A 14,175-nucleotide genomic window follows, 5' to 3' on the forward strand; every position below is an offset into this window, starting at 1 on the left:
GGTACGCAGGCCTCTCACTGTTGTGGCCTCTCCCGTTGCGGAGCACAGGCTCCGGACGCGCAGGCTCAGCGGCCATGGCTCACGGGCCCAGCCGCTCCGTGGCATGTGGGATCCTCCCGGACCGGGTCACGAACTCGCGTCCCCTGCATCGGCAGGTGGACTCTCAACCACTGCGCCACCAGGGAAGCCCTGGTAAGTGATTTTTAAAAATTTTCTATACATAGACAACCAGGGTCAAAAATAAGCCTTTATATTTCCTTCTTAGATAGGTAAGCTCTGAGTACTCTAAACACACTCTAAGCAGAATTCTAACCAACACTCAAGCACATACTCAACATATAACTGTGGTCTATGATATTTTAACTATTATATTAGTGTATCTTGTAAACAATAAAATCAAGTAATTATTTCAAACATGTGGTGTTTAGATACAGAAATGATTGCAAGTACTAAAAAACCCATGGATTAAAATACAGTATTTTATTTTTTTCTCACCTAAAAAACAAGCAACCCAGAATTAAGATATACATAAACTTCTCAAATGTATCCCTAATAAAATTTTGAATATTTATACAATTTCTACAGAAACATACAGTGTATCAAAATCTGCATAAATCAAATTTATAAAATGTGTAGAAATGCATAGTGATATTATCAACTTACAAAGCAAGGATACGGGAATTATTTCCAAAGCAGCCTACAGTAGAAAAGTCATTATGGCAGCAGCTTCTGATGTGTTTTCGTGTTTGGTAAGGTTTCTGATTTCAATATATAGAATCATTTTTTATAGAGTATCTTAACGAATTGCACAAAATACCCATTTAAAATTTACATGCACAGTTTATGTGCCACCTTTCTTAGGCCTATGCATAGTTAACAAGGTTATAATCTACTCAACAAAGAAAATGGAGCCTTTTTGCAAACACGCAAGTAATTAAAGTACCAATTCTCTTAGTTTCTTATTTATAGTTGATTTATTTTGCAGTTATATAATCATATAAATGTATTCCTTTTTAAACATCCCTAGAGATGAATGAAAGTTCAAATGGTTGATCAGAGATCAGTAGCAAAATACAAATTGGCAATTCAAAAATTATAAATAAAACTCTGTTTAGGATGTTGAACTTTGACTCTACGAATTTAAGAGCTAGGCTTGGAAGAAACAAATCTGTAGGCTTTTCTTTTAAACAAATGTAGGGTTTTTTCCCTTTTCTTTTTTAGGCTTTAATTAAATATATTTCCCTCTGGTAGTAGTTTGTGAATTCCTTTCATTGATATGATTACAGGATCAAAAATCTTAGTTTACTTGCCATTCCCTACCTCATCACTTTTAAAAAAATTTGTTTTGCATTCGACATAGCATTTTAACCTTGTAGGTAATAAAAGATTATTTAGCAATTAAAATCAATTGACCACTTGCAGTATTTGGTTTTCTTCTAGTAGGTACTATCTTAATAAATGTGTAAATTCAAACAAGTCTTCTTTTCACTGGAAAAATACTAATAGAAATATGCTTTCAAAAAAATTAAGAAACACTAGGGAACTAACATAATCTAACAGAATTCATATTTGTTAATGAACTATAGTTTTAAATAGCTTTTTTAAAATTTAAAAACTGTGCAGGGAATTTCATGAAGATATAAATGAAACGTCTACTCACCCTTGGCTTCATAAATTGCACAGCTTACGTTGTAACACACAGTAGTCTTGTAAGGCTTAATCCAACAAGGGTTTGGAAATTCTCACCTCGGTCAGAACAAACCTTTGATGTGTTTACAGTGGTGTTTTGTTGTTTTTGTTACCCCCTCTTCAAGGTTTCAAAACTGAGAGTTATCTATAGTTTTCTATGGTGACAGGGAATGGGGAAAAGTCAATCCCCAATGTCAGGGGACATTTTTCTCTAGTTAGCAGACCCCCTGCTGCCTTAGGAGTTGGTACTGATAGAGGACACTGGGAATGCCAGCAAATAGGGGAGTTAATGCCGTACAATCTTCAAACCCTACGGAATAGCTCTGGATGTTCCATCTTGTCATTTCTTTTTTCAAGCAATACAACGTTCAATTTCAGAGCAAATGGTAGCACATTAATTCAGTTCTGAGTGGTAAAAGTACTCCTCAGACAGGTGACAATTCCATCATTAATATCCTACAAATTGCATCAAAAGCTCTTGAAATATACCAAGAAATGAAAAGAGGCACTAAATGTGTTGAAATTCACCTTTCAAAAAAGCAGCATGACTGTGAAGGAAGGCCACCTTGGCTAATAACCTGTGGCAGTGCTTCAAAAAGATGTAAAATTAAATAAAGATACAACAGGTTGATAATCACCAAGTTACATATGACGATCTGGTTACTCCAACCTTTTTTCAAGTGTGTGAAAAAAAAAAACAAAAAACAACAATCAAACTGCCTTTCAGACCCCTGAGTGTAATCCCAAAGAAGACAACAATGCTTTTTACTCTGTTCTAAATAAAACAGAGCTAAATGCACAGATTACCAACATCATCTTAAAACAAAACAAAAAAAAGATGTAAACATCTACAAAGTTTAAGGTAAAAGCAGTTTTGTAAACAGTAACTGCAGATGATAATGTTATCGTAAAATCACAGTTTATCAATGTCCTCAGACTCCTCAAGAGCCTCTGGGTTTGGAGCTGTAGTTGCAGCAGGTTTCAGGAGGTTTTCAGTCCTGTATAAATTTACGTGTCAGTAGGTAGGTTACTGGTTTCTTTCATTCCTTCTAAACACTATGGATGTTATTTATTTCCCACTTTTGAGTCATTTTGCTGGAGTCGCAGTCGGAGATGAACACTTGATGGAGGACCTCCGAGCGATCCAAGCACTTTCTGGAAGGAATGTGAGTCAGTCTGTGCAGGTTCTGGAAGACACAGGGAAACACAGTGTTACATTTGCACTGTGTGATATCACTGACATTAGACAAAGTCACAGCCTGGCTTTCGTAAGAAGACTATTCAAGCGAATTGGGCAGGCATGAACCAGGCACACCCCAGAGTCTGTGTTTCTCTTGATCGTCAGTCTTCCACATCCTGTTATTGTTCAGTCATGATGTACTGCTGGTACCTCCAATTCAATACATACAAACTTAAATTCATCATCTTCCCCTCCAAACCTGCTCCTCTAGCTCCTATCCTACTAATGACGATACCAGCTTTCCCGTGCTCAGGACAGCACAGCTCAGGCTGCATTTCCCTCCTTCTTTCCTCCAAGTCGCTGGCTGAGGACGGACATCTGCAGTGGCTTGGGCGTGCATCCTTTCCCCTCCCCACCGCCCTTGCCTTGGTCGAGCCCTGGTCACCTGCTAGAGGTTCCTTCAGTACAGCTCAGGGCTGTTCAGAGTGTGGTCGTCAGACTAGCTAAGATTGGGTCTGTAAGGTCGAAACGATTTCATAATAATACACAGAGCCCCATCTGCCTTCTTCATCGTATGGACATTTATACTGATGGCGCAAAAGCCATGCTGGGTGAACGTGCTGCGGCCGTAGCATCAATCACACAGTCATGTTCTCCATGGACGAACACTCACAATTAAAAAAGAAAAAAAAGCCAGTTTCACTTGAGAACGCCCTTGACAAAGCAGTAAAAACGTATTAGTTTTTTTTTTTTTAATGCTAATAACGTTTAACATTTATTGAGCACTTGCTCTATGCCGGGTAGACGCATACCAGATGCTCGAGGTGTATTAATTCATTTAATCCTCAAAATGAATGGCCCTGGGATGTAGATCATCTCCTATTTTTAATTTTTTAATTAATTAATTTTTGAAATATTTATTATTTTTTTAATTGGGGTATAGTTGCGCTTCACAGTGTTGTGCTAGCTCCTACTGCACAGAGAAGTGAATCAGACATATGTATACACATATCCCCTCCCTTCTGGATTTCCCTCCCATCCATCCAGGTCACCACAGAGCACCGAGTAGAGTTCCCTGTGCTATACGGCAGGCTCTCACTAGATATCTCCTCCATACTCAGCGGTGTATATATGTCAATCCTAATCTCCCAGTTCACCCCCCTCCCTTTCCCCCCTGGTGTCCACGTATTAGTTTTATTAAATCTTGACCCTATGAGATAGTATAGGAAGAGTGGACAGCACATGAGCAGTTGTCGGGACCCGAGGGTTGAACGAGCTCCTTCTCTCATGGGATGTCATTCTGACTTGAAAGGACAACCTGCAGGCAGATTACAATTATGCAAACTTGGGACTGGGTAGCCATTTTCCAGAAAATAAAGTGAGCCCATCACTTCAAGGAAAAAATATAATGCTGACAGTGTCTGTTGCCATTGATAAAATTTGAGTTTTCAAGCAAAAATTCGAGTTGTAGGAAACTTGTATCCATTACCGTGAACTTGACAGCTGCACAAGACTTAAAGACTTTTCTGATGAAATCGGTGGTTATATTTGTGATTTATTTGGCATTGTATGATGAAATGTGCCATCGTTTGGAAGATTTACATGACCTAGTGAGCCACTGTTTTCCGAATGAGCAGCGAATGTGTGATGTTACAAAAGATCCACTCCAGTGTGAGACAGACCAGTGGGTTTAACGCAACAAAGAACAAAATGTTCACTGATAGGAGTTCAGATTCTACACTGCAAAGCTTTTAAGAAACTACCACTTACACACTTGTGTAGCACTGAAGAACAGCCTCAATTATCTGAAAAGGCTATTAAATTACCCCTCGTTTTCCAACTGCACGTCTATGTGAGGCCGGATTTTCCTCAAATACGCAACTAAAACAACATATCGCATCAAACTAAACGCAGAAGCAGAATAAGAATCTATTAAACCAGACATTAAAGGCATTTGTGAAACTATAAAACAATGCCACTCTTCTCACTTTTGTGGGGATTATAAAAGTGTTATTTATATTAACGTGTAATATGGTTATGATTGTTACATTTACGTGAATACATACATAAATACAACAATTCTCAGGTTTAATTCCCAACTTAGGAAATACCGTTAGCTGTAACCTCTATAACAAATCTGTCTGGGGAGCGTGTCAGTGGTTTGTAAGGATGTAAAGGGGGTCCAGAGACGGGGCAGAGTGGGAACCACTGACCAAGCTAGCCTCCTGTTCACCAGTCCATACTTGACAATATTTCCAGAATTATTTTCCTAAAAGTATCCACTGTTTCCTATCACTGTGATCCTTAACTAATGTCAGTCACTCCCTAAAGCCCACAAAACAAAGTTCCACGCTCTTTCCCATGGAGAACAACTTAGGGAACCAGAGCAAACGCAGTTCCTAGAATTCTCTACACTTTGATGCCACGCCTCTGCTCACCCGTTTTCTCATTTATTCTCCATGAAAAGCCTTTTTATACCTCAAGACCTGGTGCAGTGATACTCCCTACATGAAACTCATCAGAAATAACTCCTCCTATTAATCTCTTTTGCTGTCCTATGGCATTTTGCTTATTTTTACTTCTGCATTTTTTTCCTTCTCTGCCATTATAGTATGATGGGCTTTAGATATTTTTTGAAGGGCCCCAATGAATAGTTAGTAATGTCTGATGCACAAACGGATATTCAGTGCTTTGCCCTTTAAAATATCTAAAATATGTACATTCCATTCTTATCCACTGCTTCTTGTGTCGTTTTGCATCTGCTAACCTTCTTTTACTAGTTTACTAATATTGTCCTTACTCACCCCTAGCCTTCATTGCTATTACTCATCTTTCTTTGTGTAAATAAATGTTCTCTTCTCTGGGGTTTATGTTAATCTTCTCCTTCCTAACTTGTTATAAGAAAGATATCAGCAACTGACACATACTTACCACTTCATAGTAATTATGCACAATGATAACTGGGAATATTCAGCTGGGTCATATCACTATGTGGCAAACAAGCGTTTGCTGACAGGAAGGATGTGACAACGAATACAAGATGCGTAAAGAAAGTTCAGGGCTGCCAGTTTCTTCAGTCTGGGGCAGCCTCCCCAACTTTTTGTTTCATAATAAATTGATTCATTTTAGCCAAGTCTAGACTTTGAAAATTATTCAGAAAACCATTATTATGTTGGAATCCTCAACCTGGCACAGAACTCTGAATATTCACAGCTGAAACAGAAAAACTGCTCCCACAGACTCAAGTGAAAATCTAAACATGGGGCTTGCGCAGTGGTTGAGAGTCCACCTGCTGATGCAGGGGACACAGGTTCGTGCCCCGGTCCGGGAAGATCCTACATGCCGCGGAGCGGCTGGGCCCATGAGCCATGGCCGCTGAGCCTGCGCGTCCGGAGCCTGTGCTCCGCAACGGGAGAGGCCGCAGCAGTGAGAGGCCCGCATACCGCAAAAAACACACACACACAAAAAACTAAACATGACCTTTAAAACAAGCAACAGGCAACACATATCCTGTTGCATTTAGCAAGCAGCCATGATGAGAAGCTTTGAAGGCCTTGAGTCCAACATGTTATTTGTTCGTCTCTATCCCCACCTGCTGGACAACAGGCAGCAATATTTTAAAAGTTAATAAAATAAAGTGCAAAAATAAATGCAACGTTTTCTATGTGTCATACATAGGTATACTTACACATTATATAGGTAATTTTAATGAATGACTCTTTTGGATTAAAAAGATCGACTTTGATATTAGAACAATGGTGATGACTGCCTCAGGGAACACTGGTTTTCCTGTGTTGATAAGTTAGCAGTGGGTCTGCATGGACTCCAGGTGGCCTCCTTCCATGACAATACTACACCAGAGGATAAAAGCGATGCTTCAGTATGGAACAATGAGTCACTAGTGCTCAGGAAAACAAATGAGTGAGTGAGACGGACATGCAAGTCAGTGTGAATGCAGGTTTTAAGGTTTATATGTCTAAATTCCACACAGTAGGTGTTATTAAAATGAAATTGCATGTATTTCAGAACTGAAACCCAGAATACCTTGAAGTACTGCCATTCCTTAAATTCATTCAGATTACAGTGTGTAATCATAATTTTGGATCCATCAGGACCCTTCGTCAAACACTGGTCATACTGCATGAGTTGATTCGCTTCGTTGATTCGGAAAAGCTATTAAAGAAAAAGAAAGAGAGAAAGAAACTTAACCCCTATAATTAAACTCAATGACTATGCTATTTCTCTACCATGTTTCTGTGTGTTCAGAACTGTAAGTCCAAACACAGGAATTATTCATTTTGATGGTAGTAAAGACCCCTTCTAACTCTTAAAGGATTACGTTCTCTAGCCTCTTAGATACAGAATGGGTCACTAACATAGGAATTTCGTACCAACGATGTAAGAAAATGAAAATGTGGAAACAGACCTGATAATGTTTCACAGTGTAAATCAGAGACAAGAAAAATACTCACATAAGGTAGTAAGAGAATATACTAGTGAAATATACATGATTGGCAATAGCATCCCAGCCTACTGGGGGGAAGATGTGGACTGTTAGGGAGCTAGGCTTACATAGTTACACACTCATGCAAGAATATATTCTAATCTCCTACATAGGACATAAATTCTAGATTCTGGTTGTTTACATGAAAACCAGTACTGCTCTTATCCCCTCATTTAAGTAAACGTTTTAGCACTGTCAGTTTTTCACAGAATGTTTTACTTTACCAAACAATCACAATCACCAAATGGAAAACCAGGCTAAACCCTGGCTCAGTCAGCTCAGCTGCTTCCAGTGCAGACGGAATTAATCGCAAAGCCCGGCTGTTTACCTGATTCCCGCCCATCCTGTGGCAGGGGCCCAGCTCAACAAAGCCTCCGTTTGTCTTCCCCATGCTGTCAATGCAGTACACAGTTTCAAAGCCTCTGATCTAAAAAAAATGAACAAAGAACCACAGGGAAGGCGACAGTTTAGACTCTAATAAGCTCTCACGTGGCTTCAGAGAGCTTCGAGTTAACCGGGTCCCTACTGTCCTGTCAGGCCTTGAGGAGCTCGGAGCTACAGTCATCTCTGAAATCACTTAAGTGTTGAAGTCAACACGAATGAGCTCATTCCAACTGAGGGTCTTGGCCTCCAGATTTTGATAAAATACCACAGAAGAAAAAAATACAAAGATACCATTAGTACCATTTCAGATTCATGATCATTCATGTGAATGAGAAGGAAATAGAGCAAAGGGAGCTGACCATGGCGGTCACAGACACTGGCCCCCGTGTCTAGGCCAGAGTGAACTTGGGAGGTAAGGCTCCCACTGCTGGCAGCAGCCTCCAGGGCCTGGGCAGTGAGGCTCCTCTCTGACTACGGATGTCGCAGGTGGGCAGCAAACACGCGTTTCTATGTTTGAAATGCACATTTTGTAAAAAAACAAAAACCAAAAATCCCACAACTTTTTCCTTATTGGAAATATTATAGATTTATATCTCAATTATAAATTACTACTGTATTTGGATAAAATGCTTTATTCATTCCTTCAGTTGGCAAACACTGACTGAGCACCCAGGAAGGTAAGAGCTTCAGAGGAGAAGCAAGTCGGGGTCGGAGGCTCTGCTGTCTGTAGAGAGGATGTGGGCGGAGCTGGAGGCAGCCCCGGGAGAGGACAGGGCAGGGGTTCACCCTGGAAGCTGCAGGGAGGGTGCAGAAGTGCCTTGTGAGGTGCAGGGGCCAGCGTGGGGAGGGTTAAACCGAACGTGTGTTCAGGGGGAGACTGTAAAGGGAGGATGGAACATTCCATCTGTCCATTGGCTCACGCTTTTATTTATTCATCAACTATTACGTGAGTGCTGTGTCAGGCATGCTGAGGGCTCTGATGTGCCAGTGCACGGAACGGATCGGATCCTCGCCCCAGGGAGCTTAAGCTCTAGGAGGGAAGGCCGAATATAAGCAAAACCGTAACAGACACGTTAGAAAGTGACAAGTGAGAGCCGAGAAGAGACAGATGAGCAAGTTGGCGGGTGGGAGTGTCTCGGGGGGCAGGAGGTGCACAGAAGGCCTGGCCGTGCCTGCAGACGCTCCCTCTGCTTCCCCAGGGAAAGCATACAGGGGGAGGGAAGGGCAGGCGGATGCAGGTCTGCGGGAGGAGGATGAGCGGGGAGGCCGGCCGGGCTGCAGTGCGGCAGGGAGTAGCAGCGGGGCAGGCCGGGGGCAGCGGGGCCCCCAGAAAGGGCTCTGCCCCCAACCAAGGAGTGCCCGGGGCCGCCTCGCAGGGCTTGGAGGAGTGAAGTGGCCCGGCGGCCGTGTTGACAGCAAAGCGGGGGCAGGCAGGACTCGTCTCAGTGGGAGACGTGGTGGCTGAGAGCAGAGGGAGGAAGGTCGGTTTCTGGAACTGGGTGTGGAGTGTGAGAGGAGAGCAGTCAAAGAAAGCTCCGGAGTTTGGGGCCTGAGGCATCAGCACGGGACGGGGCGGGGCAGGGGGGGTGGCTGGCGGGTGAGGGGGGCGTCCAGCCTCACACACCCTAGTCTGGGCTTTGGGACAGAGATTTGGGTTGAAGTGGGGGGGCATTTGAGAGCCCTCAGCATGTGCAGGGTGGACTCTGAAGCCTCTACTGGGCAAGCTCAGGGAGAGAATTCATCCCTTCCACGGAGAAGGCGTGTGCGAATGAGGTGTTCCCCAGAGCAAAAGAGAAGCACATCGCGGCCCCGACTCCCAGGGGCTTTGGTCTACTTGGGAGTTAAGACAGAGGTGCAGAGAGAGCGAGAGCGCGAGCGAGCGAGAGAGGGTGGGGGGAGAGGGCGAGAGGGGGGGGAGAGAGAGAGTGAGAAAGAGAAAGAGAGAGAGAGAGAGAAAGAGAAAGAGAGAGAGAGAGAGAGAGAGAGGGAGGGAGAGGGAGAGGGAGAGGGAGCGGGAGGGAGAGAGAGGGAGAGAGAGGGAGAGAGAGGGAGAGAGAGGGAGAGAGAGGGAGAGAGAGAGAGGGAGAGAGAGGGAGAGAGAGGGCAAGTGCAAGCGCTAAGCGCTGGGGCTCCTTAGGGACAGACCCGGCCTCTTTCCTCTGTATTTTTCTCATTCTGTCCCATGAAACAATCTACCTGCTGTTGGATCCAAATAAACGTCTTTAGATGCACATGTGGCCTCCTTTCTGGGCCTGAGATCTGGACGGCCCAGCGGGGTGTCTGCTGGGCTCTTCGTGCCCCCCTGGTCCCTCCGGGTCCCTCCCCAGCCGCCCCCTCTGCCAACCTCCCCACCCTGGCGGCCACCCAACCCGATACTCAAATAAAACCAAACCAGCTGTCCTGCTGGCCCACACCCTCCACTGCCCTGCCGGTCAGGGCACTGCCTCCAGATGAACTAAGCACCCTGACGGGGCCTGCGTCCCACCACCTCCACTGTCACCACCCAGTCCCAGCCACCATCACTTCTCCCTGGAACTACCCCACTGCTTCCTAACCCGCATCCTTGCTTCCACTCTTAGGCCCCACTGTGACTGGAAACACAGCATAAATGGAATCCCATCACCTTTCTGTTTAAAGCCCTCCTGTGGTCTCCCACTCTCAGGAGGACGGCTGCCCTCCTCATCTGCCCCTGCGCCTCATTTCACCTCCTCTTTTCTGCTTATCAAACACGCAGAGCCTTCCCGGCTCACAGCTGGCAGGCACACCGGCATCCTTCCTCGGAGCACCCTTTCCCAGCTCTCTGATTCGCTGGCTGCTCATCGTTCAGATCTCAGACCCACCGTCACCTCCTCCAAGAAGCCTCCCTTACCGGGTCCCTGAGTCCCCTCAAACAGCAGCTGTCTATTTCCTTCACAGCCTTTTCCACCACCTGTCACTACACTCTGTTTTCTGTTTCTCTCTCTGTCCCACTGGCATGCACACTCCCTGAGGAGAAGGTCCTTGCTTGTCACATTTTCTGTCTAGCGGCGCTCAACCGCTATTTGCTGAAAACATGACTAAGCAAGGTCTCGTGGGCTTGAAAGTTCATGGGGGTGTTTAATGCACCTACAGGGCAGCAGATAAGGCACAAGAGTGGGTGCATTCAGAAAGGAGGCTATAGAGGCAAGTTTGAAGAAACAAAGACAAAGCAACACAGATCAAGGCCTTTGGTTTTCACTGTTTTCAGTTACCCTCACCGTCTGGGTGCCTACTGCACATGGGGCCTCCGCGTAGGTCACTGGGACACGGCGGTGAGCAGGGCCCCGGGGCCCTGACAGACGGTGATTCCGAGTTAGGACAGGATGGCAGGCCTGAGTCTCGGGATGGAGTGGGGAAGCATAGAAAGGCTTTTCACTGTGGGCAATCTCCACATGGGCAGTGTAGGGTGGGTAGGAGGTCGCCGAGGAAGGGAGTCGGGCGAGGGGTGGGGAAAGGCAGGAGCTGAAGGGAGCTGACAGCGTCCCGAGCGGAGCAGACAGGAGGGACTTGGGGCGGGAGGTCAGTGCAGGGGAACTATCCAGTGGAAAGGCTGGGAGGTTAACAGCTTTTCACCAAAGTTTCCCCCAAGAATTCTTCTCTCTCCTCCAACATTCCCGTCTCGCTCTGCTTTCTCCCAAGCTCAGTCTCCATACACACACACTTTGAGATCTGACCCCCGGCTGATACTCACTTCTCCCCAGTCGACATTTTTGGGCGGCAGAGGGTAGTGTGAGGTGATATCATAAGCTATTTCTTCCATGAACCATTTGAAACTTTTGCAGTTGTGATCTTCTCGAAATTTCTTCAGCTCTGATATATCCCCATATGGTAATGCCTTTGATTCAGGGCGACTGGCATAGAAGTAGTCTTTATACTCATCCCACCAGACCTCTACAACTCTGACGTAATTCTGGGAAAAAGAAAATTAACGTCATTATAAAAACCAAAAATATTTGTATTGTCATAAACAGCCTCTCTTCGACATATGAAATATGACCAACATACGATAAATTTGTTTCAATAGGACCCGATACTTAATTACAAATTACAAATGCAAGCGAGCTCGTGACTCTGACATGTCACTGTCACGCGTGTTCAACCAGAGTGACGGACACACAATCTGGTGTCACTGTGCCGAAGGTCCCATACTCTAAGATAATACATTCTTTTTTTTCTTTTTTTTTTTTTTGCGGTACGTGGGCCTCTCACTGTTGTGGCCTCTCCCGCTGCAGAGCAGAGGCTCCAGACGCACAGGCTCAGTGGCCATGGCTAAGGCCCAGCCGCTCCGTGGCATGTGGGATCCTCCCGGACCGGGGCACGAACCCGTGTCCCCTGCATCGGCAGGCGGACTCTCAACCACTGCGCCACCAGGGAAGCCCTAAGATAATATATTCTTTCCTGCTGATGGAGCTGAGCGCAGAGGGTTGGTGAGAGAGGCTGGCTGGCACCGGGCACCCCCAGACCCCTGAACAATCTCCTCTCTCAGGACCATGCTGCTGGCACGTGCAGGGGGAGGGGTCTCCCATCAGAAACCACTGGGACAAACAACAAACACATTTCTGAAAGTGGCTCTGCCCATCTTGTAACAGCTGTACCTGAACCACTGCACCGTAGCCCAGAATTAAGTGGATATTTTCCCCATGGGGTGCATTTTGAAAAGCAACTAAAGAACAATCATGTAAGTTGACGTGTGAGAACTCACAAGGATCTAACTTCTACTGTTTCACTGAGTGAGCACTCGTAGGCGTGAATCGATGCGATGGACGCACCACAGACCCAGCGAGGCCCTTGCGCTTGGACATCACAGGGCAGCAAACTTTATGAAGGGCCCGGGAGTCAGTCTTTTCAGCTGGGTGGCCATCCAGTTTCTGTTGCAACTACTCACCTCTGCTGCTACAGTGAGAAAGCAGCACAGGGAACATGCGAACGAACGGCAGAGCTGGGTTCCGACACAACTTTATTTACTGAAGAAGGCTGGGTTTGGCCTGCTGGCCGCAGAGCAGGAACATCTAGTGTTCTGATTAAATTTTCTCTTGGCTACAAGGTAACTATCAAAAGGGTGCACGCCTGGCCGTGGGCATGTTTCTGCAAAAGCCCGTGGGCTCAAAAAGTTTTAAGCGGCAGCCTCCTAAAAGAACACAACATTATTGCTAAATATTTTGAATTCTTGCAAATCCACCCAAAGTTAGACACAGTCCGTGTCTTCCAGGTAGTCGTGAACATGAAGAATTAAGTGCACACGCATAAGGTTACGGCAACAAAAAGGAGGAGCATTTAATTGTTTGGGATGGAGAGGCGGGGACGGCTCAGTCCTGAAGGAGCGGTCAGCCAGGAGGGACTGGGACCTGGGGCAAAGAGCAGTGCAAATATATGATAGATCATGGTGCATGTGGCATCCTGAAAGAGGTCTATCACCACAGCTGGAATGCAGGATTCACTGAGAGAAAAGCTGCCTCGGTTTCCTCCTTTTAAGATGAGGATAATTAAGAAGTTAATCGGTGCGAAGTGTTTAGATTTGTACACACTGAGCACTCACGAAGTGTGAGCTATTAGTGATACTACTGATCGTTTCCAAGGGCTTTGCACGTCACCCATTAGCTGACAGCCATCCGAAGGGTCCTCGCAGGCAGCAGACATCAGATTCAGATTTGAGGGGAATAACCGGGGCAGGGAGTGGAGGTGGCCCGAGGGGTGGGACGGAGGGTAGAGAGCCGCCTCTGAGGGAAAGTTAAAAGCTCCGCTCTGAAGAGGCCAAGTCTGAAACATCTGAGGGCCATCTAAGAGGAGGGTTCTAGGGACTTCCCTGGAGGTCCGGTGGTTAGGACTCCGCACTTTCGCTGCCAAGGGCTCGGGTTCGATCCCTGGTCAGGGAACTAAGATCCTGCGTGCCACGCGTTGCCACCAAAAAAAAAAAAAAAAAAAGAGAGAGAGAGAGAGGTGTTCTCTAAGACAGCTGACCGTAAAGGTCTGCAGCTCAGAGAAGACCACCGGCTGGAGAAACAGCCCTGGAGGGTGGAGGGGACACGCAGAAGCAGAGGACAGAAGCCGCTGGTGAAGCCTGCGTTTGCTGGTTAATCTGACAGTGTTGAGTGTTTCCCTCTCGTCTCTTTTCCATTTCCTTGTAGCACAGGCCTTCCTGAACTGACCTGACTTTCCAACAGTTCTTCGTGGTTGTGGGGCGGGTTCCAAGGGCGGCTGTCTTCCTGCAACGCCGTCGGGCCCAGTGTTAACTGGCTGCTATCTCTGTCTTACTGCGGAGATTTAAATCTCGTCCCCTGTCCTAGTGGGGCTCCGTTTGGCCACTTCTAAAAAATTTTGGTCGGTTAGAGGGCTGTGTTGATCCTTAAAGCCTAGTCTCTGCTTCTGTTATCTATTCGCTTTGGGGAACGGTCCTGAGTTG

General features: G+C 45.7%; 1 protein-coding gene across 2 annotated transcripts in view; it reads right to left on the minus strand.

Moving 5' to 3' along the window:
- Positions 1–465: 465 nt before the first annotated feature.
- Positions 466–14,175, minus strand: part of GALNT7 (polypeptide N-acetylgalactosaminyltransferase 7) — a 117,774-nt gene continuing 104,064 nt past the window's right edge. For both annotated transcript variants that reach the window (XM_060015292.1, XM_060015293.1), the window contains exons 9-12: positions 11,467–11,685; positions 7,702–7,800; positions 6,914–7,042; positions 466–2,876 (exon numbers count right to left, since the gene is read on the minus strand). In XM_060015292.1, the coding sequence (XP_059871275.1) occupies positions 2,739–2,876; positions 6,914–7,042; positions 7,702–7,800; positions 11,467–11,685 (585 nt within the window). In that variant the 3' untranslated portion in view covers positions 466–2,738. The remainder of the gene's footprint in view (positions 2,877–6,913; positions 7,043–7,701; positions 7,801–11,466; positions 11,686–14,175) is intronic.

Source organism: Delphinus delphis, chromosome 6 (assembly GCF_949987515.2).
Source record: "Delphinus delphis chromosome 6, mDelDel1.2, whole genome shotgun sequence".
Classification (NCBI taxonomy): Eukaryota; Metazoa; Chordata; class Mammalia; order Artiodactyla; family Delphinidae; genus Delphinus; species Delphinus delphis.